The sequence below is a fragment of the Lepus europaeus genome, chromosome 14, assembly GCF_033115175.1.
Source record: "Lepus europaeus isolate LE1 chromosome 14, mLepTim1.pri, whole genome shotgun sequence".
In the NCBI taxonomy this organism is placed as follows: Eukaryota; Metazoa; Chordata; class Mammalia; order Lagomorpha; family Leporidae; genus Lepus; species Lepus europaeus.
In genome coordinates, this window is record NC_084840.1 from 20594011 (window position 1) to 20620828 (window position 26818).

At 60.0% G+C, this 26818-nt stretch overlaps 1 protein-coding gene across 1 annotated transcript; it reads left to right on the plus strand.

Annotated features, from left to right (window-relative positions):
- Window positions 1-2007: 2007 nt before the first annotated feature.
- Window positions 2008-25747, plus strand: MFSD4A (major facilitator superfamily domain containing 4A). Its single transcript, XM_062210217.1, has 10 exons — window positions 2008-2237; window positions 9657-9855; window positions 10394-10654; window positions 13410-13578; window positions 13831-13946; window positions 14597-14770; window positions 16490-16637; window positions 20291-20361; window positions 21746-21866; window positions 23112-25747. The coding sequence occupies exons 1-10, from the start codon at window positions 2008-2010 to the stop codon at window positions 23165-23167; spliced, it is 1545 nt and encodes a 514-aa protein (XP_062066201.1). The 3' UTR covers window positions 23168-25747.
- Window positions 25748-26818: the final 1071 nt, after the last annotated feature.

Below are 26818 nucleotides of genomic sequence, written 5' to 3' on the forward strand. Positions count from 1 at the left end.
AATGAACATTTTTAAGAAGATCTATTTCTTCATTCATACGGACTTTACATCTGTGTTCTACCCCACCGACCCTCTCCTGACAAGCGACATGGAAAGATAAAGGACAAAGGAAAACAGAGGCTATTTCTGGAGGAAAGGGATCAGACAAGGCAGATTCCAATCAAAATGTACCAGCGTCACTAAACCTACGTGCTAATCCATATAAATCAAAGGCTTTTCACCTATTAATCTAAGTTTGGAACAGAAGAGAGATAAGTAGAGATTTTTACCTTCTGCTCCACCGGATTCCAGATACCATGGGGGGAGCTGATAAGGAAGACTTCCCCTTTGGCTGACCTGTCACGTTGTGACCCTTGACTGTGGCCTCCAGAACAGCAGAGTGCCTTGCAGGGCCGTTTTCTGAGCCCAGGAGTAACGGGGCATGGCGCCTGTGGCTACAGGGGCTGAGCCTGCAGGGTGATGTATCTGGGAGCTCCATCGCGGCAAATTACCAAGAACTGCAGGGGTGTGGGCTGCAGGAGCAGATCCCTGGGCAAGGTCATCGTGTGTGGAGGGCGAACACGCACAGAGCAGTTAGACCGGCTCTGGGGCAGGGGCATTGGGGAGCAGGTGCAGGGAGGGGCGTGTCAGGCCAGCCCACAACCCTCACTGCAACCAGAGCTGGCTGGCGGTGGAAGCAGGTCCCCAGGCCTGGTCAGCGGGGGGCTCAGCCACGGGCAGGACTGGCACACACCTAACGGTCATCACCGGAGAGGGAAGGGACTCAGCTGGAGGTAGTTCCTGCCAAGTCCATACTCCCACAGTCCTGGAATGCCGACAGGGCGGCAGAGAGGGCTGTCAAAAACTTCAGGGCACACCATTCCCCTCCTTTGGGACGACTTTGTCACGCGTACTGCGCAGGTCAACGACTGTCACCTTTCACCTACAGATGGGCTGGGCCACGGGGACCCCAAGGGGGTCCTCTCTCTGCTCAGCCTAGGGAGGAACGGAGCAGATGCTGGGGTGTCCCTGTGGGTGGGAGCAGCCCCTGCAAGACAAGCGGGCCGCCCCCACCTCATGCCAAGTTGCCTTGGGGGCACCCACCCCCACACCTCCCCAGTCCCTGCAGTCCTGGTCGGGCATGGGGACCTGATGTCACGGCTCCTGCCACCACCCGTACAGCTGCACAGAAGCCACGCGGTCCAGCCTTCTGGCTCTGCCTCAGGGACCAGTGCAGGAAGCAGGCACTGGCTGTTCCCCCCCAGCCTAGGCCACCGGGGGAAGGGACAGCAGGGGACACCGGCCTGGATCCAAACAACCCTCCCTACCCCGCGCAGGCTTTCCTCCAGAACGCCCTCTTTCTCCGGAGGATTTTTCCCAATTCCTCCCAGGATCCTCAGGTTATCACAGCTCCCTCCCTGGGCCCTGTCCCTGTCCGGGGAAGCGCGCCTCTTTCTTCCCGCGCACGTCGAGGAGCCCGGCCTGGCCAGTGTCCAGGGCTTTCTGGACCAGCGGTGCTACTACAGGGCGCGCGGACTCTCCAGAATGAAACGTACACACGAGCCGTCCCCTCTGGGCCCAGCAAGAGGGCAGCGCCAGGAGCCCTGGGGTCCCGCTGCGAGGCCCCTCCAACCCGCGCTGAAGGGGTGCGGGGGTCCGCTTCCCCCCACCGCCGAAGCGCAGGGGTGTCTGGGCGGCGGGGGTTGCTCGGGGCCCTCCCGAACCCGGGCGAAGCGCTGCAGGATCCCGCCCTCCGGCCTCGGGCTGCCCTCCCGGGCCCCTGGGCTCCGAAGAGGGCGCTCAGGCCTCTCCGTCCAGGGAGGGCACGCCGTATAAAGAGGCCAGAGGGGCTGCAGCGGCGGGAGGGGTGGTCCCCGCAGCCGGGGAGGGCGGGCGTGGGTGACCGGCAGGAGCGCGCCCGCCGCCGGCCGGCCGAAGGCGGGGCCCCCGGCGTGCGGCCCCTCCCCGCCCCGCCCCTCCCGCGGCGACGCGCGCTCGGCCCCGGGCTCGCTCCGAGCCGGCCGAGCCATGGGCTGCGACGGCCGCGTGTCGGGGCTGCTGCGGCGCAACCTGCAGCCCACGCTCACCTACTGGAGCGCCTTCTTCAGCTTCGGCCTGTGCCTCGCCTTCCTGGGGCCCACGCTGCTGGACCTGCGCTGCCAGACGCACAGCTCGCTGCCCCAGATCTCCTGGGTCTTCTTCTCCCAGCAGCTCTGCCTCCTGCTGGGCAGCGCCCTCGGAGGCGTCTTCAAGAGGACGTGAGTGTCGCCGCGGCCGAAGCTGCCCCCCCCCCCCCGCCGCCCCCAGCCCCGCTCGCCCCCGAAAGCCCTCTCTCTCTCTCTCTCTCTCTCTCTCTCTCTCTCTCTCGACCCCTGGGCGACTTCGGTATTATTCGTTCGTCTTCACCGGCCGGGGAGAGGATGATGGGGTGGGCGGAGGTGGTCAGGGACTGCGGTTCCCCGGTGGCCCCAGCCGGCACCGGGGGGCGGACTTGCCGAGAGGGGAGGGCGGCGGCAGGGCCGGGCGCCAGGGTTGGCCTGCGGCTTGACCCGGTGCCCAGGGCCCGGCCGCCGTCCGGGTTAGCTCCACATCAGCGGTCCAGGTGCCCGGAGGGTGTGGGGGCAGGTGGTCCGGCTGTGGGTTGTGTGGTCCTGCTCCCGAGGGAGCCAGGACACCCATGCCCGGACGGCCCCTGGAGGCAGAACTCTTCTCCCTGGGAGCACACGAGACCTCACCAGTAGGACAGCAGGGGAGTCTTAGGGTGTCGCAGCCAGAGCTTGGGGCGGGGACTCCCACCTTGCCAGGAGCCCCTCCTGTTCCCCTGTTCCGGGCTCCCACCTCACCCCCCACCCCCGCACTGCTCCAGCCTCTGCCCCAGGACGGGGCTCTGGCCCTCCCTGTGTGCACCCCAGAGATGCCCCCTTTGGCTAGCGTCCCAGAGCCTCCCTCTCCTGGCCCACACTGGGGGGACCGCCTCCGCAGGGCCTTTCTGGAAAAGCTGCAGAATTCTCGCTCCGGTACAGCTGGGAAAACAGAGGCGGGTGTGCAGGAACAGAGGCCTCGGAGCCAGAGGCTGCTGCACGGTTTCCTTGGTCCCGGCGCCCGGCCCAGGGCGTTCCTAGATTGCATGGACTCAAGCAAGCAGCTGGGGGGGGGGGGGGGGCATAACTGGGCTCTCCCCGGGGAAACCCCTGGAGTGGTCTTTCCATGCCCAGGGCGAGGGTAGGTATCCCATCCCCCCTGGATTCTGGCGCTGCTGGGGAGGAGCACAGGTGTTGGTACAGATGGAGCCCCTTTGAGCTGCGGGAACACTCTCTCTCTATCGCCGAGCAGTTATCCCCCCGGCCCCTGAGTCTCTTGTAAACCGCAGGGTTCTCCTCTGTGTCCCGGGGTGCTCCGGGATCTTGGGCTTTGGTGCAGGCCTTGATGTATGGGGCATTCGGAAAATCTGTTTTATTTTGAAGGTTTATTTATTGAAAGTCACAGAGAGAGAGGGAGAGAGGTCTTTCATTGGCTGGTTCCCTCCCCAGATGCCCACAGTAGCTGGGGCTGTGCCAAGCCAAAGCTGGTAGGCCGGAATTCCATCCGGGTCTGCTGCCTGGGTGGCAAGGACCCGGATACTTGGGCCATCCTCCGCTGCTTTCCCAGGTGCGTTAGCAGGGATCTAGATCGGAAGTAGAGCAGCCAGGACGTGCACTGGTGCTCTGATGTGGGATACAGGCGTCACAGGCGGAGGCTTAACCTGCTGCGCCCCAACACAGGCCCCAGAACATCTTTTTAAAAAACCCAAGATCCGTTTGCCTAGAGGCTTAATTAGAAGTGAAGAAGAGGTATCTCTGAATGGCTGACGTGTTTCTGTGTATTTGTTTTTAAAGTGGCTCCCTCACCTGGAACTTTTTAGGAACACGTGTGATGCAAAGAACAGGAAGGAGAATGAGGACAATTGGAAAGGCCAGCGTGGCAGGCCCAGCTGTGTGACACCCCTAACTGGCCCATCTCTTCCGGGGAAGTTCCGCATCTCCGAGGGGCTCCTTCCTTATCAGGGGGCTCTAAACGGACAGCAGAGAGAGGGGCTTGCACTGGGAAGCTGGCTTCCCAGGTAGCACAGGGGATGCTGAGAGCAGTACCTGACTTGGTTGCTCCGAGCCAGGCGCTGTTCTTGGTGTTCTGCCTGTACTGCCCAACTCTTCTCCTCAGCAGTATGGTTGGCTCCGTTGTTTGCATGGGAAACGGAGGCCCAAAGAGGCCAAGGCACTTGCCCCACTTCATGCCATTACTAAGAAGAGGCCTGGCTGGGAGTTGAACCTGGGCCTTTGTAGAAGCAGGTGCTCAGGCCGCGCCCTCTTGGGCTATTTAATGAATCATCAGCCTCCAGCCGCAGCTGGAGGTGTGTGCCGGGCCTGGGATGAGCCTCCTCTGCTGGCTGTGGCCACTCCCTTGAAGGCAGTGCCGGGACCTTGGGGTGGGAGCGGGGAAGAAGGCAGGTCCTGCCAGTGCTTCAGGTTTAAAGTCTGAGCCTCGGTCCTGCCACCCCAAAACAGAGTGTCCCCAAGAGCCTTTCCTTGGGTGACGTGCCAAGTGGGCTTCCAGTGTGGCACGAGCCTCCCACCACCCAGCTCACTGTCATCTCCCACCACCCAGCTCACTGTCACAGAGGGGCAGCTCTCATCACAGCCCCTGGCTCCCCCAAACAAACAGAACCTCCACCAGCCCTGAAAGCTACCCATCCACCCATAGGCCCGCATCTCAGAATGCTACAGCTCGCAAGGGCAGGCTGTCCAGTGTTAGTGCTCGCCGGCCAGCACAGCACGCCAGGCTGCGACTTGTGAGTGGGGGCTGCATCCACACATCTTCAAGGGCCAGCTGTTGCGGGGGAATGGGGAGCATGGGGGAGGCGCTGACTACAGGGAGGGGAGGAGAGTCAGGCAGAGTCCCGGGCTGCGGGGGTCCTGCCCAGGTCCTGCCTAGCCTACGCTGAGGGCTCCTGGCTTACCGGGGCTTTGGGAGACCCCCATCGAGATAGCCTGGAGGGGCTACGCGTGGAGAGCCGGGGGCCTGAGAGTGGGTGATTGGAGGACTTGAGCCCTCACTGCCTGGGCCAGCACCAGCCCCTCCCCCCATCCTCCACCCCACCTTCTAGCACAGACTGAGGGATCCTGAGAGGGGGCTGGGAGGCAGGGAGGGGGTGCCAGAGTATGGCCAGAAGAAAACCTCCCTTAGGAAAATCTTGCCTACCACGAGGAGGAAATGGTTCAGGGGAGAGCGAGCCAAGTGCCTGTGGCTGGCAGAATGGATGCTGTGTGCTTTATCAAGGAAGGGGCACTCAGACAAAAGGTTAGGGCTTTTCCTGGTACCCGGGGACCTGTCTAACCACCCTGAACAGTTGCCCCTTATCTCGGAGGCATCAGGGCAGAGAGATGCCTTTGAGAGCTTTTCCAGCCTTGGCCAGCCCCCTCCTCAGCTCCCCCGTATGCACTCAAGGCTCGCTGAGGTCCAGTGTCTGCCTGTTCGCTCTCTCTTAGATTCCCTCCAGGCTACAAGCCTTGCCCAGCCCCAGCTCCGGTGTGACTCCCTCCTCCTCACTGGATCAGACCCAGTCCTCCGTGTTCCTGCCCCCGCCACCCTCAGACCTGCTTCCCAAGTTGCTGGCCCCTGCAGGCCCTGGAATACAATACACGCCCAGTCTCCACTCTGAGCGGGGCTCTGGTCTGTCTCCCAGAAAGCATCTGTCTTTGCCCCCAGGAGCCGGTTGCCTTTCAGCCCGTGCCAAAAGCTTGCTGGGAGTCCCACAGCAGACAGGGCCCTTGTTTGAAAAGCCCCCTCTCAACCTGATTACGTTGGAGCTGACATCTGAGTGACAGGAGAGAGCTGGGCATGCCAGGATCAAGGAGGGGTGTTCCAGTCCACAGACTGCAGGCTCAGCCAACACCTAGGGTGCTGTCTCGGGGTGCCCACGGGGACAAGATCACACTCAGGGTGCAGCCCCAGCCTCATTCTGACAAGTGGTCTCGCCCCAGACCAGGATCTCCCCAAAGACAGACTTGTCTGCTCCCCTGCTCTGTGTCAGAGTGGAGGGGGCAGGGGCCTGAGTTAGAGGGGGCATCCTCTCCCCAGCCCTCCCCGGTCTAAGCCACCCCGTCCCCATCAGCCTGGGGAACTGAGTTTGGATTACCACGCTCTCCTAGCTCACAAGGGCTGCCTGTCCCTTTAGGGGTGGCTGAGAGCTGGGGACGCCTCTGTGTCTTCCTCATGGAGGAAGATTTTCGGTGCCTCTCTCCCCATCTCTGGTTCTTCTGGGAAAGTGATCCTCCAGGCTGGGCAGCCAGGGAAGAGGGAGGGTCGCTCTGAGCACTCCTGCTGGGCAGAGGGACCCCTGAGGCCGGAGCATGGGCCTCTGGTGGGTCCTGTGGGTGCAACCTCAGCATTCTCCCCAGCCCTGTAGGACCAGAGACAGCTGTTTGGAGCCAGGCAGTCTCTCCTCTTTTCACAGAAGCAGGTGCCCCAGGCAGGACTAGGTCAAGGTGATCACGTGTCTGTCTGGGTGAGGCCGTGTACCAGGGCTGGCAGGGCTGGTGGGGCTGGGCATGGGAGAGGGGGCACAAGGTCACATAGCAAAGGTGGCTGGGCAGGCACCTCCAGCAGAGCGCCCCTCCCCGTTTGTACCTCCTCTGTGGAGACATTGAGAAGCACCTTGGTCATTTCTTGGCCATTTTAACATGGATAGCTAGACTTCCTCGGCTGTGCCTGGCTGTTCCCTGGCCCCAGGGGAGGCTTCCTCTAGGTGGACTGAGTTACCAGGGAGGGAAGATCGAGGCAGCGCTCTGCTGGCCCTTGCCAACTCCAAAGACACGGGATCCTGGCTCAGTTCTGCTCTGCTTCGTGCCCTGTCTAGGGGACAGGACTGCAGCCTGCAGAGGCAGACCTGCAGCCCGGTCTTCGGGTTCCAACTCGCTCTCCATCCTCCAAGCCGGATGCCTGGGACACAATCAGTCTGTCATTCTCCTCACCCAGAGTCCTGGAAGGGCCCTTGACCAAGCTGTTTTCAATGGGTCAGAAGCACATTTCCGTCTGGCTCTAGGCTGCACCTGCGGCTTCCTGGTTGGGGCAGCAGCACACCGTTCCAGACACACTCGTTCCTGCTGGTTTTTGAATGCCCAGCACAACCCCACGGAAGTGATCAGGGAGGGTGGGCGGCCTGGGACCCCAGTGCAAGGTCTCCTGTTTCACAGATTCTCCAAGTGCCAGGAGCGCGTTCCCACTCCCCTGGCTCAGCCCTCCCGCCCTCGGCTGGACGGCACCAAGCCCCAGTGATGGCCCAGGCTGGCAGGAGAGGCCGGAGGTGTGGGATGCCCAGTCCTGGTCCCTGGCAGCCTCTCTTTTCTGTCTGGTTTTTCTCTCCTCTCTCCTGCCTGTCTCTGGGCCCTGTGAGTATCTTGTGCTGTTTTCAAGAATGACAAGGAGGGGAGGGCATGGCTGGGGTCGAGGGGAAGCTCCCACCCCCAGCCTGGTGGCCAGCGCCCCGCCCCTTCCCTCTTCCTGAGGCTGTTGTTCCTGGCCACTGCCCCATGTTGCTCTTTATCTCTGTCTCTGTCATCCCCATCAGATAATGTCCCTCTCCCCAGGCCTTCCTGTGTGGGGTGGTGAGGCGGGCCTCCTGGGTGCTCTTCCAACTGCTTCCGGTGGTGCCAGGCCGCGGCGGATGCCGGATGCTGAACGCCGTGGGAAGCTTGCAGGGAGCCCACGGCCGGTCGTAATCACGCCTCTAGAGCCGAGCGACACCAGCGGAGGGGCCGTCAGCCGGGCGCCGTGGCTGCCTACCCTTGCCATTCCAGGCTCTGTGGAATGTGGCCTCAGGCTCTCTGCTGGTGCCCCCTCTCCAGCCTGGCTGGGACCCCAGTCCAGCACCATCCCGTTTACACACACACACACACACACACGAGTCCTCCACGGACAGGCAGTGTGGCACAGCCAGTGTAACTTCGGAAGACCCGGGTTGGAGTCCAGGCTCTGGCGGCTTCTTCGCCTTCCCCAGCCTGGCGTTGTTACTGCTGGGGCAAACAGCACGGGCAGACAGATCTCCCTCTCTGCGTTGTCATTTGCGGTGAGCCAATGCCCACGCTTCCTGTGTGACTACCGTGTAAGCTGCTGCCCAGCGTCTCCGTGTTCTGGGGCTGCTGACATCACACTGCCTCTGTGTGCTGCTGTCCACAAAGGAGTGCACACGTGTGTGTGTGCAAAGCCTGGTGCTGGGCCACGGACCCAGGAGGCGCACCCTTCCCGCTGAACCTTGCTCCCGGACTTACAGGCTTCACCCAGGCAATGATGAGAACGCATTCATTCTTCAAGAGAGTGTTTGCCCCTGGCTTGGGGGAATCCCCGCTTTGCTGCCAGGTGCTGAGTGAGGGCGTGGCTTTGTCTGTGTCCTGGGCTCGGCGGGGATAGTGGAGGGCACAGTATTGGGCCACGCAGGAGGCTGCCTGGTCTGTTTTGTCGAGGGAAAGGAAAAGGGGGAAAGAAAGAGGGGGAGACTCCAAGAGAGATCTGACGTTTGCATGAAGCTGTGTGCATTGCCTCCCACTGTGCTGAGTGCCAGGGAGGAGACAAGTGAGACGCACACCGCAGGGAGCCAGGAGCGTCCCAGGGCAGGCGGCAGAGGCAGGGGCAGCCAGCACTGGGGACCGTCAGAGTGGGGACTCCAGGGAGAGTCTGAGAGTAGAGAGGGATGGGGCAGCACCCCCAGCCTCCCAGCCTCCCCAGCTTGCTTTCCTCCCACTCTGAGTTCTGAGCAATCTCCCCTACAGATTAGCCTGGAACCGAAAAGAGAAGAAGCCAACAGCTGCTAAGTGCCCAGGGCCCCGTCTTCTCACTGGGCTGCCTCCACCACCCAGCTCTCCAGCCAGCAGCCAGCCTGGAGGCCGCCCGGGGTGGGGGTGGGGGTGGGGGTCCTCTGCCTTTTCAGGAAGTGAGAAAGCCCCTCCAGCACTTTCAGAACCTTCCAGAATCTTCTTGCTGCCCAGTCTCACCCCCTCCCCCAACACACACACATTAGCCTTTCAAACTGGTCCCCAAAATACAATCTCGTTCATTCTCTGCAAATCTGGCGGAATGTCCCGAAAGACCTTGACAAAGCCTTAGGTGCATCATTCATTCATGGGCTCATTCACTCATTCACTTGTGGGGGACTGGCTCTCAGACGCGGCTCGGCGGGGAGAGCCTCTGGGTTCCCACCTCCCTTTCAGACACCTGCCAGGTGCAGAACCAGTGACCTCTGCCTACTGCAGGGATCACCAAGCGGCCCAGGTGCCACTGGGCTGCAGAGGGCACCCTGAAGGCAAGAGATGTGGGTGCAGCCGGGACCCAGCTCCACTTGCAGGCACCCAGCCCTGTTCTGGGCAGGTGCTCAGAGCAGCCGTCCTGAGACAGGAGTGTTTTTGCACGTGATTGTTCGGAAGCAAACAAGGCAAGGTTTAAGCAACTCAAACAGAAGTAGTTAGGCCGCCTGTGTGCCCCAAGCCGCAGCATCTTGAGCGCTCACAGCCACCCTGGAGTGGCGCTGCTGGGTCATTTCCCCTTCTGCCGGAGGGTGGGACCTCCCGGAGTGAGTGGAGGGCGGGAGGAAGAGGTGGCCCCTTAGCAGGCTCTGGGCCCGCCGCTGACCCCGGCCCTCTCCCGCTCAGCCTGGCCCAGTCCTTGTGGGCTCTCTTCACCTCCACTCTGGTCATCTCGCTGGTGTTTGCCGTCATCCCCCTCTGCCGTGATGTCAAGGTGCTGGCCTTGGTCATGGCGCTGGCTGGCCTCGCCATGGGCTGCATTGACACCGTGGCCAACATGCAGCTGGTGCGGATGTACCAGAAAGACTCGGCCGTCTTCCTCCAGGTGAGCCAGCGGGCCGGGGCTGGGGGTGGGCAGAGCCTGGGAGCTCCCTGGGCCCATCTAACCCCTGCCAGCCCAGGAGTCCTCCCCGCTGGGCCAGGACGGTGCCGGCAGGGGGAACCCACATGACTCAGGCCCTAGGGCGGGGAGATGGCCCCTGCCTGCACTGCGGGGAGAGAAAGTTCCTTGTAACCAGGGGAGTGGTGAGGGGGGTGGGCTTGCTGTTCCCGCCTGCACCCTTGCCGCCTTCCCTCCATCACCTGGGGCTCCTGTCCAGCCCTCCCCTGTGTGGGGCCCCTCCCCTTTGGGTCATTTGCCAGTGGATGCTAACTTGGGGAACAGCCCCAGTGGGGGGTTCAGATTGGGGAAAGAGGAGACAGAAGGGGGTTTGGCCACTGTCATCCAGGGTGCCTCAGCTCTCTGCCCTGTAGTGCTCCCCTCTCCGGGGCCAGGTGGCGGCTCCTGGCGGGGACACACATGGGGTGGAAGTCCGGGCCACGGCTTCCTGGGCCTGGAGACAGCCTCACCCACACTTTGCCAGGTGCTGCATTTCTTCGTGGGCTTTGGCGCTCTGCTGAGCCCCCTCATCGCCGACCCCTTCCTGTCTGAAGCCAGCTGCCTGCCCGCCAACGGCACTGTCAATGCCACCTCCAGAAGCCACCTGTTCCACGCCGCCAGGGTCCTGGGCCAGCACCACGCTGGGGTCCAGCCGCGGCCCAACCATACACTCCCAGGGCAGCCCCTGAAGGATGGGGCCGGCACCCGCGTGTCCTACGCCTTCTGGATCATGGCCCTCATCAATGTGAGTGTCCCTGGGGGGGCTGAGGTGGGGGGGCTCGTGCCTGTGCACACTTCCAGTCCACCTCTACCAGCCGAGGCTCTGCAGATGGCTGCGACACGTGCTGGGGCCGCGGTGTATAAAGTAGACCCCGAGACAGAGCCCGGAAGATGTTAGGGTCTTCTCCAGGGATCTCCATCACTGCCTGGAGCTCTTGTGGAGCCTGGTGGGGTAGGCGATATCCCCCCCCCCCCCCAGGAGCTCCTCTGGCCAAGGCAGCCTGTGGTGAGGCAGAGCAGAGAGATGCCCCCCACCTAGTGGCCGGGTCAGCCTGGCCAGCTCCACAGTCCAAGGCAGGCTTCCCTCCTTAGCCCCCCTGCAGCCAGAGGCCCAGGTGGGGAGACCCACCCATCTGCTCCCTGCCCGGCTTGGGAGGCATTCGGGCAACACCAGAGTGCCTGCCTCCTGGCTTGGAGCTGGGGGCAGGGAGTGTCCCTGGAGGCTGATGGCCCGGCTGAGGAGTGGAGACGCCAGTTGTTTATCACCCCAGCTTAGAGCCTCCCTGCTCCAGGCAGACTTGCTGGGCAGGACAGCAGGTGCATCCTGAGCGAAACACCGTGTGTGCGTGTGCATGTGTGAGCCGCACGCCAGTTGTCATGCCATCCCTGGCTCCAGTGAGGCTGCGCCGGGCTGGGCGGCCGACGCCGGCACAGGCCTGCTGCTTGGTCGGCTCCTGGGGAACCTTCGCCTGGCTGTGCTGGAGTCCTCACTGGGGGCCACTGCTCCAGCCCTTTCTGCCCAGGCCCGTCCATTGTTTGGGGGAACAAAACACTCTGGGTCTGTGCCTCCCACGGACGACCTGGGAAGGGCAGGAGCCCTGTTTGCAGGATGCCAGGCTGGGACTGCACCACCAGGAAGCCGGAAGGGCCGGCTTCATCCCGAGGTGTGTCTCCTGCCCCGAGAAAAGCAGGCTCCACGGAGGCACTTTGTTTGCTGCAGGATTTCCGGGCTTTTTCCATTGGTTTGCGCCTGAAAATAAACAGTGCGGTGCAGAGAGGATGGGGGGGGGGGGGTGCGTGCCCCTGGGCACACTCCTGCTGGCACACATGCTCCCCCCCATCTGTCACTCTCAATGTCTAGATGTGCTCCTGCCGGCATCGCCAGCCAATCCTGGGAAGCCTTTCCCACCGCCCCTCCCTGGAAAGTCCCGCCCCTGCGGGCTCAGCCTCTGTCACAGCTGTTTCCCCTTGGCCGTGCCTGTTTCCCCACCTCCCCGAGGAGGGACGGCTGGGTCTCCCCCAGCGGGCCCTGGAGCTCCCTTAGGGCAAGGGCTGTCTCTTCCCAGGATTTGCGACTTTCCCACTGCCAGGAGCTGGCTCTGACCTTGACTTATTTTTGAGTGTGCAGCAAGGCTCCCCAGGTCACCGCTGGGAGGTGCCAGTCTCTGTGTAGGGGGTGTGTTTTGACTTTCACACTGGTGGAGGAACTCGGGAAGTGCCCGGTGAGCCAGCCTGCCTCCTGGGGAGGGGACAGGTCTCTAGGGGCTGGCGCAGCTCTGGGCGGGCAAGGGCTGTGAGCCGGGAGGAGCCCTGGGCTGGCTGCGCCCACCACCCTGGGGAGCCTGCAGCTGGCTGGGTGCTTTGATTTCCAGGGGCCAAGGGAGCCAGACTGGAGTTGCGGCAGGGCAGCAGCCCCAGGCAGGGAGAAGGGCTCTGCCAGGCTGTTTAGACCGCAGCCGGAGCACCTGCGGGAGGTGCTGAGGCCTCACCAGGCAACCTCGGAAGCAGGGGACATTTCCCATTGCTCTGGGGAGCCCAGGAAAAGCCTAACTGAACACGGGGCGGGCCCGTGAGTTGCTTGGAAACATGCACTTTGCATGGAAAGAGGCCAGGCCTGGGTTGTCTGTTCAGAGCTGTGGCCCATCCTGGGACACACACCACCCAGCAGCCCAGGCCCTGCCCCCTGGGTGCAGCCCAAACACTTCCGCTCTCTGTGCACCTTGCGGGTCCTTTCCGCGTCCAACAGGATGTAACTGAGTGACCGCTTGCCCTTTTTTTTTTTTTTTTAATTTATTTATTTGAAAGTCACAGTTGCAAAGAGAGAGAGATCTTCCACCCGCTGGTTCACTCCCTAGATGGCCACGATAGCCAGCACTGGGCCAGGTCAAAGCCAGGAACCAGGAGTTTCATCCGGGTCTCCCATATGCCTTTCCTGTGTGCATCAGCAGGGAGCTGGATCAGAAGTGGAGCAGCCAGGATGCGAACCGGTGCCCATGTGGGATGCCGGCATTGTAGGCAGTGGTTCTACCTGCTACGCCACAGCTCTAAGCCCGAGTGACTGCTTTGAGCCTCAGTGGCTTCATCTGGAAAATGGGGGTGCTACTCCCCACTTTCTAACACTGTGATGGACTGAAGTAGAGCTGCTGCCTAGGCGTCATGGGCCCTGCCAGCCTGCAGGCGGGAGGCGCAGGTCCCCAGGTCTATTCAGGACAAGGCCTTGAGGAATGAGGTTGCCCCCGGCACCCTCATGGCCCAGCGAGGCCTAGAGTCCAAGCTCCACTCTGTCTTTTCTGGGAAATGGGTGTGACCGAGATGAGCCAGCAGGCGCCTGGCTCGGTGGGGGTGGGGGTGGGGGCAGCGCTGGGGTGGGCAGCCTTGGAAAAGAGCCATCTTCTCCTGGGGCTGTGCAGCTGTGCCTTGTGCCATGCAGCCACGTGCAGTGCGGGCGGCGGGCGGGCCGTGGGGAGGGGAGCCTGACCCTCTTCCCCTCCCCCCGCCAGCTGCCAGTGCCCATGGCTGTGCTGTTCCTGCTGTCCAAGGAGCGGCTGCTGACCTGCTGCCCCCAGAGGACGCCGCTGCTGCTGAGTGCAGACGAGCTGGCCCTGGAGACACAGCCCCCCGAGAAGGAAGACGCCTCCTCCCTGCCCCGCAAGAACCAGCCACACCCAGGTGGGGGCTCTGACGACCTTTCCCACCCCTCGCCCAGAGAGGGTTAGTTAGAAGAAAACCTTGGCCGTGGCGGGCTCTGGGGCTGGGAGATGGCCCAGCTGCCTCCCGGGTTCTGCCCACGCCTGCGCCTGCGTGTGCCTCTGTGGGCCTAGGTCCCTCCAGGCCTGCCCCAGGGACAAAGCAAGAGGAGGCCGCAGGTGGTCTCCCCCTCCGCCCCGCCCCTGCCAGCCCCGCCCCTTCCTGTCTCCCCAGGGCACGAGGGCCTGTTCAGCTGCTGCCAGCGTAAGAATTGCAGAGGAGCCCCGTACTCCTTCTTCGCCATCCACGTCACGGCCGCCCTGGTCCTGTTCATGACGGATGGGATGACGGTGAGCCTGTCGGGACCGGGGCGGCCTCCCATCTGGGGTGCACCCAGGCTCCCTAGAGACCGCCTGGGAGCCTTGTTTTGGTGAGCTCGCTGGGCAGGGGCTGCCGGCGATGCACGGCAAAGCTGGCCTCAGCCACGGGCAGCTCATTCCTCGAATGACCTCTGCTGCCCTGTTTATGGCCGCCTTCTAGAAGTCTCTTAGGGTTGGATTGGGTCAGGCCCAAATAGCTGATGGATTAACTGGCTGCCCCGTGCGGGACCCAGAGCGCGAGCCCTTAAAGAACCTCTGCGACCCCTGGGAGGACTCGTGACACCACTGGGTGACTTCCAACACGCGGTGTGCCCTTGGGCAGCTCACTGCTCTCTGCTCGCTCAGCTGTGAAATGAGATGCTTGCGCACACCTCATGTTTTTTACTGGGGAGCAGTGCCGGTGTGGCCAGGCGCTCCCAGGGTCCCCAGTACTTCCCCACAAAGCTCGGGCCTCTGCAGGTGTAAGCTGGGGCGCCCCAGTCGCTGTCCTCAGCTCAGACCCAGGCTCTGCATCACCAGCCAGGCCTCCCTCAGCGCTTGCCTGCCCCGGCCTGGGCCTCCCGGGGAGGTTGCGGCCTGGCTGGGCTGCAGGCGCTCAGCAGGGCCTGCTCTCTCCACAGGGGGAGTATTCTGCCTTTGTGTACAGCTATGCTGTGGAGAAGCCGCTGTCCGTGGGACACAAGGTGGCCGGCTATCTCCCCAGTCTCTTCTGGGGTTTCATTACCTTGGGCCGGCTCATCTCCATCCCGGTCTCCTCGAGAGTGAAGCCCGCCACCATGGTGTTCATCAATGTGGTGAGTGGCAGGTGGCCGCCGTCTCTGCTCCTGGCCATGTGCTCGGGACTGGACCCTGCCAGCCGGGAGGAGGAGGAAGGGACAACCTGCGTGCCCCTGGGAGCCTCCCTGCCCGTCTGGGCCTCCCGTTTTATACCCATGGAAGCAGAAAAAGCCGGGGCCGGGGCCCCGTGTGACACAGCCTCCTGCCGGTAGCCTGCAGAGAGCCAGGGAAGCAGGGCTGGCCTTTGTCCTCCCCTGCTTACCGTGGCGCCCAGCTGACCAAGGCCTTCTGGTCAGTGGAGGCCAGGGAGCCCCCAGCCTTGGGTCAGTCACCCCCACCCCAGGCTGGGGCCAGTTTGCATTTTGTAGCTCTTCTATGTGATTTTTTAAAAAATTATTTATTTATTTATTTGAAAAGCAGAGAAGCAGAGAGAGAGAGAGAGAAAGAGAGAGAGAGAGGTGTCTTCGATCCGCTGGTTCACTCCCCAGATGGCCACAATGGCCAGAGCTACACCAATCCGCAGCCAGGAGCCAGGAGCTCCCACTTGGGTGCAGGGGCCAAAGGACTTGTGCTATCTTCTGCTTTCCCAGGGCATAGCAGAGAGCTGGATTGAAAGTGGAGCAGCTGGGACTCGAACCGGCGCCCAAATGGGATGCCAGCGCTGCAGGCGGAGGCTTTTACCCACTACACCACAGCGCCAGCCGCTTCTATGTGATTTTTAAGAAAGACATTTATCAGAAGGGCAGAAGCGACAGACAGAGCTCTTCCACCCACTGGTTCACTCTGCACATGGCCACAACAAAGCCAGGAGCCGGGAATCCAGCCAGGTCCGTCCAAGCACTTAGCGCCTGAGCAGTAGCAGGAAGCTGGAATGGGGAGCGGAGCTGGGACTCGAACCCCGGGCTCCCAGAAGTGGTGTCTGAACCACTAGGCCAAGCGCCCGCCCTAGCGTGGCTTTGGTAACTGGTGCTGTGCTGCAGAGAGGAAGCTAGGACGGGGTCAGCTTCAGGCTCCCCCGGCTGTAAAGCACAGGTCGGACTCACGCCTGGCCCTCTGATGCCACTCTCCTCCTGCCTGCATTTCTCCCCAGGTGTGTTTTGCATAGAAATCACTGTGGACACAAAAACATTTTTAGAAAACTTAGAAATGGGGTTAACAAAACTATGCCCATGCAACTGAACGAGGAAGGTTCCTGGGCCCGGCAACCCGTGGTAGGGGTCTCTGGCCGCAGGTGCGCACGGCCTGTGGGAAGCAAAGCCCGGGGGGGAGGGGCATGCTGGCCGCTGTAGCACTGACCCTCCCTGGGAACTTGGCTTGGTGCCCCAGAGGGCAGGGACCCTGCAGCCACCCCTCTCCTGCTGTCTGAGGGCTTCCTCCCTGTCACTCTGCCCCAGTGGACTCTGGGCGTTTAGTGGGGGAAGGGTGATGGGTGCTCATCCCCCCACCCTCCATGGCCAGCAGGGCCTAAAGAGCTGATGTCGCGGATGGACCCTGGGGACAGGCAGTGTCCCACCTCCAGCCGCTGCTGCGGCGGCGGCGGCGGCTACCCACGTAGATCCCACCAGGAGCGTTGCAATTCTCACCTTGTCCACAGGGTGGCGCGCCGGTCACAGCGGCGCCCCCGCGGATGCGCCAGGGCCGGGGAGGAGCTGCGGGGGTTCCTTGGCTCCAGGGACGCGCGGCTTCTCCCCACTTCCCCACCCCGGTTCTCACGCCCCCCGCCTCCGCGCCGGCAGGTCGGCGTGTTGGTGACATTCCTGTTCCTGCTGATCTGCTCCTACGACGTCCTCTTCCTGTTCCTGGGGACGGCAAGCCTGGGCCTGTTCCTCAGTAGCACCTTCCCCAGCATGCTGGCCTACACCGAGGACATCCTCCAGTACACGGGTGAGTGGCCGCACCCCGCGCCTCCGAGCTGAGCGCGCCCGCCGCCGCCCCGCAGAGCTGAGCGCTCCCGCCGGCCCTGGCTGGGAGCAGGTGCACCTGCAGGACTCGCTCTGCTCCACGTGGCTGGCCCCACTCAACATCACACTTGTGTCGTTCCCCACAGAGAAATCTGTGGAGCTGCAGCTGGCGTGAGACATTTTACAGTGCCTCGGCCAAGCTTGCCTTGCGTGGCAGCTGCTGTAGGGAGCACACAGGCTTAGAAAGATGCCTGGCGTGGACGTCAGAAATCTCTCTCATCCGTTCTCCTTGCCCTTCCCCGGCCCTCCCCAGTGCACACGCCAAAGCTCTTCTTTATAATGAGTTCATTAAAAATAATTATGTTTTGAACACTTAACATTACTCTTAGAAGTAACCGGAGTCTCCCTAGAGGTTGGAAAACCAGCATTAAGATGAGTGATTTTTTTTTCTTCACAAGTGCAGGATATTGGTGTCTACAGAGGTTAGAACAATTACAGCTGTACCTGACTCCGCTTCCCACAGTCATAGCACACAAGAAGAGCCTGGATCACTGGGAAAAAACAGGGTGTGTGTGTGTGTGCAGCATTGTGGCACAGTGGGTTAAGCTGCTACCTGCGATGCCAGCATCCCATATGGGCGCCCGTTCAAGTCCGGCTGCTCCACTTCTGATCCAATTCCTGCTAAAGAACCTGAGGAAGCAGTGAAGACGGCCCAAGTGCTTGGGCCCCTGCACCCACATGGGAGACCCAGATTAAGCTCCTGGCTCCCAGCTTCAGTTTGGCCCAGACCAAGCCATTGTAGTCATCTGGGGGAGTGAACCATTGGATAGAAGATCTCTCTTAGAGACAGACAGAGAGGTCTTCCATCTGCTGGTTCATTCCCCAAATGGCCACAATGGCCAGAGTGGAGCCAATCTGAAGCCAGGAGCCAGGAGCTTCTTCTGGGGTCTCCCACATGGGCAGGGGCCCAAGGACTTGGGCCATCTTCCACTACTTTCCTAGGCCATTAGTGGGGAGCTGGAATGGAAGTGGAGCAGCTGGGACTTGAACTGGTGCCCATATGGGATGCTGGCACTGCAGGCGAAGGCTTAACCCACTACACCACAGCGGCGGCCCCGGCGTTCATTTTCAAGATGGAAAGATTTTATTATAAAAGCAGGATGTTTCCTACAAAAATCTCAAGTAACAGAGCGTGTTTTTGAAGCAGTGAGAGTGGCTGAAAATAACCCTCCTGGTTCCTTCCCGGATTCCTTCTGCGCATATGCGTACGTTCTGAAATCCAAATGAGACCAGGCTGGCCATCGCGCGTGCTGTCTGTGTTTAGAAGGAAAGCATCCATGTGCTCCGATGAGTGGAAGAATCCAGTGTCCCTGCGTTTGCCTCTGGCTCCTGTGTGTGGGGAGGGGTCTCAGGGCGCACCTGGTAGTCCTGTTGGAGGAGGCGTGGCTCTGAGGAGGTGCTGGCCTGGGCAGAGATGAGACAGGCCAGGCATCGGGCAGCCCTTCCAGCCGACCGAGCACCCGTGCTTTGTGCTGCCCGCAGCAGGCCAGCCCCTCCCCGCTGCCAGGGCCCTCCCGGGAGCAGTGACGTCATGAGAGGGTGTTGCGGGCTCTGTTGCCCCCTCCTCTGCCCCTCTCGGCGTCCCCGCCCGAGGCCAGGCCCGCAGCCTCACTGACCTGTTTGGGACAGGGAGCACTGACTCCTCGCCCTCCTAAGCCAGCTGGCTCCACCTGGAGCTCTCGTCATGAATCCCAGCGACTGGGCCTCACCTCTGGGCCCACCGCCTGCACCCCTCCTCGCTGCTGTGGTCGGGCACTGCCGGCTCCCACCTTCCCTCCCCAGCCCTCCCTCTCCCTGTCGTTCCATTGGGCACATGGCCAGCCTCTGGCTGTGACACCCTGGCTGTCTCTCCCACCCCTTGCCCTGCCCGCTCGGCCTGCCCTCCCCTCCAGGAAGCCCCTCGGAGCCCACGGGAGTGGCGCGCCCCAGCAACATCGTGCCCGGCCCTGGCGTCTGACCCATCTCCAGGCTCTGTGCCTGTGGTTTCTGCCCCCACCAGGGCACGGGCCTGGGGTTTGAAGTCGTCCACAGCCCTGAGTGTCCCCCGATGTCCCCACCCACTGGTTTTATGGCCTTGTATCATCTCATTTTCTTCCCGTCTCGATTTTCTCACCTGTAAAATGGGGGTGCAAATGCTATTTTTGTTTTTAGGATTATTCTCTACTTTAGAGGAAACTTTAAACTCTTGGCAGTGCAGCTGCTCAGAATCCTCGGCGTATTTTTAAAATTTTATTTATTTGAGAGACACAGCTCCCATCAGCCGATTCACTCCACAGATAGGTGGAGGGGGCCTAAAGCCAGGGGGCCGAAGCCAGGTGTCCGGACCTCAGTCCGGGTCTCCCAGTTCCTTCCGTCACCCTTGTCTCCCGGGCTGCACACGAGCAGGATGCTGGGTCAGGAGCTGGGCTGGGAGTCTCCCAGGCACTGTGACGCGGGATGCGGGCCTGTAGACCCCGACGCCTGACATTCCTCCGGGTTCTGAGCGAAAGAGTAGAAGACCCGGACCTCAGGCAATGACCAGTGCCGGATCCAGAGAGGCCTGACGGGGAGAGGGCGTGAGCTGGCTCAGGGGCTGGAGGCTGAGGAGAGGGGGAGGCACCGGGGGTGGGGCAGCAGGTAGGGGCCAGGAACAGAGACTGTGTGGACAGAAGGCAAAGGAAAGTGCTGGGGGAGCCTGCTGCCCGCGTGACGTGACTTTTACTCAGACAATGCTCCAGTGCCTGCCATGTGTCCCCACTGTGCCACTGCCAACCACACGCCAGTGTGCTGCAGGCCTGGGTGGCTCCTGGCAGGCGGGGAGGCAGGTGGCAGGTGGGGTAGGAGCACACAGAAGCCACGAATCCCAGCTTAGGGGCTGGAGAAGAGACGCCAGTGGAAATCTGTTAGGACCCAGTGGTGCACGGGAGTCTGCCCGACCAGCAGGAGTGAGGGGTGGGCTGGCCAGGTCCTGGGGAGAACTTCGGCTGCATCACGAGCAGACGGAGAGCTGGGCCTGGCTGTCACAGGGGCCCAGAGGCAGGAGTGGGAGCGTGTGAGTGGGGGGCTGGCCTGGGAGTTACCACGCCAGTGACCTGGCCCAGGTCATCTCAGAGTCCACATAGGGACCCCAGGAAGAGCTGGTGCGAGGCCCATTGGACAGGGAGAGGCTGGCAACCTTGTCCAAGGTCGCGTGGTTGGCAGGTGACAAGCAGGGCTTGGAAGCCAAGTCTCACTGGAGGTTGGGCTCAGCGTGGTCTGTGCCACGCCTTCAGGTGCATCAGAGGTGCCTGGCTCCCCTGTGCCAGACCAGGGCCCGCAGATACGAGGAAGGTTCTGGAAAGGTAGGTGGTGATCAGCTTGGAAAGGCCCTGAAGGCCAGGCCAAGTGCCTGCAGAGAGGGGTGAGCCAGTGAAAGTTCCAGAACAAAGGGCTTTAATGACGCAGGACCAAAGCATCCCCGAGGGAGTTACAGGCGGAGGGCTGAGCAGGCTTTGGAATCCAAAGGCCTGCCAGATGGCCGTCCCTCTCGCGAGATTTCCCGCAGCAGCAGGGGTGCCGACTGCTGACTTATCCACTGAGCCCTTCTCTCTCTGTTAGGCTGTGCCACCACCGTGCTGGTGACGGGGGCAGGAATCGGCGAGATGGCCCTGCAGATGCTGGTGGGATCGGTAAGTGGGGGACTCCAGGCACGGGGGGCAGCTGGGCGCCCACCCCGAGCAGGTGAGAAGGGGCAGCTGGCCCCTTCCTGGGTCTGCAGGGCCAATGGCCCCCCACCCGGCTGCTGGTACCTGTTTCTGCTTCTGAGCCTCCAGCTGTGGGGCCTGGGGACGAGAACCGACACATGGAAAAGTGCAGAGTGAACGCGAGCCAAGGCTGGGAGCGGGGCCAGGGGGCCGTGGGAATGGCACCGGGCTCGTAGAGATCGGGGTGGTTGGGCGGCATTCGGGGCTTCCTTCCCACCCTGCTCACTCCTACGCCACCTCTCACTGCCTGGGGGCCCGCTGCCTCCCGCCCCAACCAGGGTGACACAACCACGTGTCGCTTGTCCTCCAGAACACAGACATCTGTGTTCTTGAGCACTCGTGTAGAGAGGAGTCCCTGGGACACGGGGGAGCAGCAGCTGGGGGGGGGGGGGGTATGTGGCCACTTGCCCTGCGTCAGCCACACTTCTAGTGACAGGCAGAGGGTGACACACCCGGGCCCCCTCTCCAGAGTCCCCTTCATCCATCACCACGCCGCCGCGTGTCCTGCCCAGCATGTGACGTAGTGTCTGGGATTCACTTCAATGTCATCTAGGACAGGAAGCAGACGCCTCCGATGAAACTGGTGCTAATTCCTGACGGGTGCTGGGCCTGTGGATGTGCGCGTGCTGCTTTTCTAAACCCTTATCTAGTATTTTGTTTTCATTTTTATTAGAAAGGTGAGAGACAGAAGTGTATAGGAAGATCTTCCGGCCACTGGCTCAATGCCCACATCAGCTAGGGCTGGGCCAGGCCAGGGCGAGGAGCCGGGAATTCAATCCAGGTCTCCCACGTGGGTGGCAGGGAGCCAAGTACTTGAGCCCTCACTGGTGCCTCCTGGGGTGCACATTAGCAGGACGCCGGCATCAGCAGAGCCGGGACTCAAACCCAGGCGCTGAGATCCAGGGCGTGGGGGTGTCCTAAGTGGCATCTTAACCACGGTGCCACATATCAGCGCCTCCATGTGCTGCTCCTACATCTGTCCTACATTCTCCTGCACATGGAAGGATAAAAAGTGTTGTCTTCCGCCAAGTTCCCGTCAGGCCTTACGGGCCCAGAGACTCCTCGTATGACTGGCCTGTCAGTGGTGACGGGGAAATTCTAGAAGGTTCCAGGACACGGAGCTGAAAAGGACTAAGGAGGTAGTGAGGCAGGCAGCCGTGAAGCAAGGCCAGGTGCTCCCTCCTCTGCGCGCGTCTCCCCACTGGGGAATGGGCGCTGACTTGCCCAGGAGCCCGGCTGCGCCTCCCGGCACCCTTCCGGCGCCCCTCCCGCTGCTGTGTCAGCGCCCGCGTCTGTGTCCCCTCCGCAGATATTCCAGGCCCAGGGCAGCTACAGCTTCCTGGTGTGCGGCGTGATCTTTGGTTGCCTGGCGTTCACCTTCTACATCTTGCTGCTGTTTTTCCACAGGATGCACCCTGCGCTCTCATCAGGTACGCAAAGGCTCCGGGGGAGGCTGGGGCAGAAGCTGTGGGCCACAGCAGGCCAAAACCGCCATTCTGTTGCGAGCAGAATGCACGGAAATGTTTATTTTTCTACAGCTTCCTCCTCCCCTCTTCCTGCTTTCCGTGCAATTGTTTAAGCCGGACTCCGAGGCAGGCGGGCGCAGGGCGGACGGCTGACTCAGGGTTTCTCTGTCAGCAGCGGGGCGTGGATTGTGAACTTGGCTTCCTGCGTCCCACCACGCCACGGAGCTGTGGGCCAGCGATCTCTTCCCAGCCTATCCCCGGCACTGCAAGGCAGAGCCTGCCTCCTTGGGCTGGCACTCTGCCCAGCGGCCTAATTGGCCATCCCTTTTGCAGTTCAGGGTTTTGACTCGAGTCCAGATCTTTTTCCAAAAGCAGTTCTTCAGGCCAAGTGGCAAAGAAAGCAGAGCCGTCTCCTGAGAACACTGTCTCTCCTGGAGACCCCAGGCCGGGGGGCCCTGTACATGCAGCCAGTCCTCAGGAGAAGGTGCCCGGGCAGAAAAACGCTGAGACCGGAGGGGCAAGTGTCCACAGGCTCGAGCCCCCTGGAGCAGGTGGACAGGAGCCCACCTCTCTCCACACTCAGTGCAATGGCCCGGCCTCGCCTCCGAGGGCAGGTCCCAGGGGTTGTCAGGCCCAGCCCTGGGCACAGGGCTTCACTTAGGATTCATATTCAGTTAGTATTTGCTGAACAGCCTGTAAGTACCGCTTAATTGGTTCTTTTAAAAAAAAAAAATTATTTGAAAGAGTTACACAGAAAGGCAAAGCTGAGGGAGGTTTTCCATCCACTGGTTCGCTCCCCAACTGGCTGCAATGGCTGGAGCTGCGCTGACCTGAAGCCAGGAGTTAGGAGCTTCTCCCAGGTCTTCCACGCGGATGCAGGGACTCAAGGACTTGGGCCATCTTCCACTGCCTTCCTGGGCCATAGCGAGACCTGGATCAGAAGTGGAGCAGCCAGGACTAGAACCAGTGCCCATATGGGATGCCGGCACTGCAGGCGGCAGCTTAACCCGCTATGCCTCAGCATGGGCCCCAATTGGTTCTTTATTCTTGAGAGACAGTTACACATCCCCCAGGCCCCAGAGGGCCAGAACCAGTAGGTGTGACTTCGCTTTGCTCCTCCGCGAGCCAAAGAAAGGCGGGGAAGCAACGACAAGCGCAGCGATGCATGGCGGCTGCTACTCACCTTGGGTTGGGCTTTTTCTTTCCTAGATGAGACCCGAGACAAACCCCTGGACATGGAGAGCGCGGAGTGTTACCAGAGGTAAACCACGGCGTGGGGGTGATGAGGAGGCCCCCGCCCCGGGCGCCCGCCACCCCCAGACGATTGGAGAGCTGAGGGTTGCAGCAGAGGCGACCTTTTGATGCCTTTGTTCCTATCTCCAGAAGAAATTCTGCTGAGGCCTGGCACCTGGGTCCTCCCCAGGGGAATCGTTAGACACTGGCCTGGCTTTTCACGTTCCCTGCCCCCCGCCTGGTTCAGACCCTGCCAAGAACTGTGCAGGAGCCTCCCAGGAAGGCAGGAGGCAGCCTGTGCTTCCCTTCATTTTCCACCTCCTGCATGGACCGTGCCCTCGGTTGGCTCACTCTCGGTGGAGTGGAAGCGCTTTGGGAGCAGGGCTCTCTGTCGGTGTTTTCAAGGACTCGAGACCAACCCCGGAGGGCTCCCTGGCATGCACAAAGCATCGTGTGCTGCTTACCTGGGAACAGCCGAGTCTCTCATTCCTGCAGCGACACCACTAGTTCTCCTGTACCCCGAGACAGGCCTGGAAGCCTGAGTCTTCCTCTTTGGGGCACAGACGCAGTGGTATGCTGGGCTGCCTCACACCAGCCCTGAGAAGATGCCTGGTAAATTTGAGGGCTGGCTAAATGCAGCCATTATTAGAATTACATGGGCTTTCTATTAAAAGCAAAGGTAATAAATACTCAGAACTCAGTCCGTCACCGTGTCAGGGAGGCTGCCAAGGTGATGGGTATCCAGGGTATCAGGAGGGGGATAGGGTTACTGTGTCACGCAAGCTTCTGGGCTGCTTGTCCCCCTTCTGCTCTCAGTGACAGCACGTCCTTGTCTTGAGATCAGCCATGGTGAGAGCATTTACACCGCACAAACTGGCAAGAGCTAAAACCATGGCCTTGTTAGACACTCTCCGGCCTGCCACCGCTAATGGGCAATGTTCATGGGTCCACAGTCTCTGGGCATAATGAGATGCATGTTTTTCCTTTACTGAATTGACAAGCATATAAAAGGACTAAGAAACAGCACAAAGAAATTCCCCAAAACGCGTAAGTTTAATTCTACGTCTTTTGTACAGAAAAGCTTACTCCACACCAAGGTCTTCCCTTTAACAAAAAGCAGAGGCTGCCGAGCTACTCCCGCCGTGCAGTTTGAGGGTCCTATGGTGACACAAGGTGGGACTCGGACCTGCCGGCTCGGGCGGGACTCGGGAGGCTGTGAGAGCCGCAATCTCCTGGCTGCTCAGGCAGACACAGATGCACACGCAGGAGCATCCAGGTGAGGTGGATCAGGCTTCTTGGTAACTTGGCCCAAGTGCCGTGGGCCACATGCCTGGGCCTGTAGGTGAACCATCCAGTTAGCTGACTCTGACCGCCGGCGTCCTAACTGCGTGACGAGGAGCTGGTTGGAGACCTGGTCCAAGCCTTGGCCTTGCCTTCTGGCTTGTGTGGCCCTGGGCGCACTTCTGAGGCTCTTCCCCTGGCTTTTTTCACCAATTCAGTGGCATTTCTAGAAGTACTTACTTGCCCTACCTCAAAGGAATTTTCAAAGAATAAATGAATTTGTATAAAGCAATTACTATAAGCCTGACACAGAGATTGCTTAGTAAATATTAGCAATTTCTATTTTTAAAACTTCCTTCTAAGCAGTTTGGAAACTGTTCATATGCTTGGTACCTATTTATTGTAAGTTCAACAGACCCAGCTTCTTTGGAAAGCTGGCGGTCCAGGGGTGTAGTTTCAACTCTGTAAATACTTCAAAGTTAGCGGCCAGCCAAATTTGAATGTGCAGTCTAACTATGGAGATGAGGGATGGGGGAAAAGAGAAAGCAGTTGTATTTTTTCTTGTGGTTTTTCAGGAAAAGATCTTTTTATACAGATTTAGAAAGAATCAATGGTTATAACTAAGATGATTGTGATTAATTTGTTACTGCAGAAAATAAGATTAAAACAAATCTAAGCCTATCTTTCCTAAAATAAAAATATTTTAAACTTAATAAATGTGTTCTCCATCGTGAAGGACCACTGATTATACTTTAGAAGCTCAGAACCAAGGGCTGTCCTGCAGGTTCAAGTGGCTGCTGTTCCAGACAAAACAAACTCAGGCAGGAGTGCCGGGAGCCACTGTGGCTTCTTAGAATCAGCAAGAGAACCAAGCACAGCTTCTTAGTCCACACTTCAAAACCAGCTCCAGGCAAGCAGGGCTGTTATCCACACTTCCTTTGGAGTCTGGCATCCAGGGGCCTGGAGTTAACCGGTTCCCAGGTTTCCCTCTGCAGCCTGGATGTGGGACTCACCCCCCGGCATACCCACCCCAGGGTTAGGGAAGTGCCTCTTCTGAGGACCTGCCACTCTGTTCTGCTCCCCTCCTCCAGAAACAGTTGTCCCTGATGTGACTCGGTCACCTACTAATGCCACGTCCCAGCCCAGTTCCGAAAAGGCCTCGTTTTGTTTGCTAAATGAATTAAAGCCTCCGGTTTCTTATCTCAAAAACTGTACAAACAGTGCCTGGGACAGAAACAAGCTGAGGTTGCTCCTTCTCAAGGGCTACAATAAAGCATCTGGTGACATTTTTAAAACCCCTTTTAAGATGTTAATTTTTAAAAATAAAAGACTTCCGTGGTGAATGCTGTTTGCAGCTGGTCGTTTCTCTCCCCGCTCCCTTTCTATCACAGTCACTTCACCATCTCCCTCTGCCACCTGTGACAGCAGCGGGGTCAGTACACATGTACACAGTGCTCATGTACACAGCAAACAGCCGAGGGCAGGTTTTAGTAACACCCACTGAGGAATTAGAACTCTCCTTACCCCAGTTAGCATGGATGAAAACAACACCGAGACCACCTCAAATGGATGTGAGAAGGAAAATGAATGATCGATTCAGATAAGCATTTTGTTAAAAATATTTATTTAAAAAAATACAATTGTTGTCCACATCTAGTTGCACATAGATCTATTAACATATCTGTATAATTTTGGACTTATAGTAAACTTGCTACAGTGCTTTCTTAAAGCTAGATTGCATTATACAAAGCAAATTCCTCTGTCAGTTCTTTCATAAAATAGTTTTTTAAAAAATGTATCATCTTTCTTAAAAGATGTATATCACCATGACAGAAGTTAACAAAATGTCTGCAAAAAACCGGGGAAATGATGGAAAACCGGCCCGCCAGCCCCTGCCTCTGCAAATGCACTGGGTATCGACTATACTTTTGTCTTTTCTTTTTAAAAATGTTGCTTTATGTTTATTTTAAAGCCAGAGAGAGAAACTAATCTCCCGTCCCCTGGTTCACTCCCCAAATGCCTGCAACAGCCAGGATGGGGCCAGGCTGAAGCGGGGGGAGCTGGAAACTCCATCCGGGTCTCCCACGGGGGTGGCAGGGACCCAGATACTTGAGCCATCATCTGCTGCCCCCCAGGGTGTGCGTCAGCAGGAAGCTGGAAGAGGAAGCAGAACTGGGACTCGAACCCAGGCACTCAGATAGAGGATGCGGGTATCCCAAGGGTACCTTGACAGCAATGCCAAATACCCACCCTGTTTTTCCTTTACAAAGCAGGACAGCACGAAGCTCTCCAAGTGCTAAGGTGTCCTTTTCCTCACCCACCTCAGCCCTGTCGAGTTTCTCGGCCACAAACAGAATTCAAAACCAGCTGCACTCATCCAAAGCACACGTAAAACAACTTCC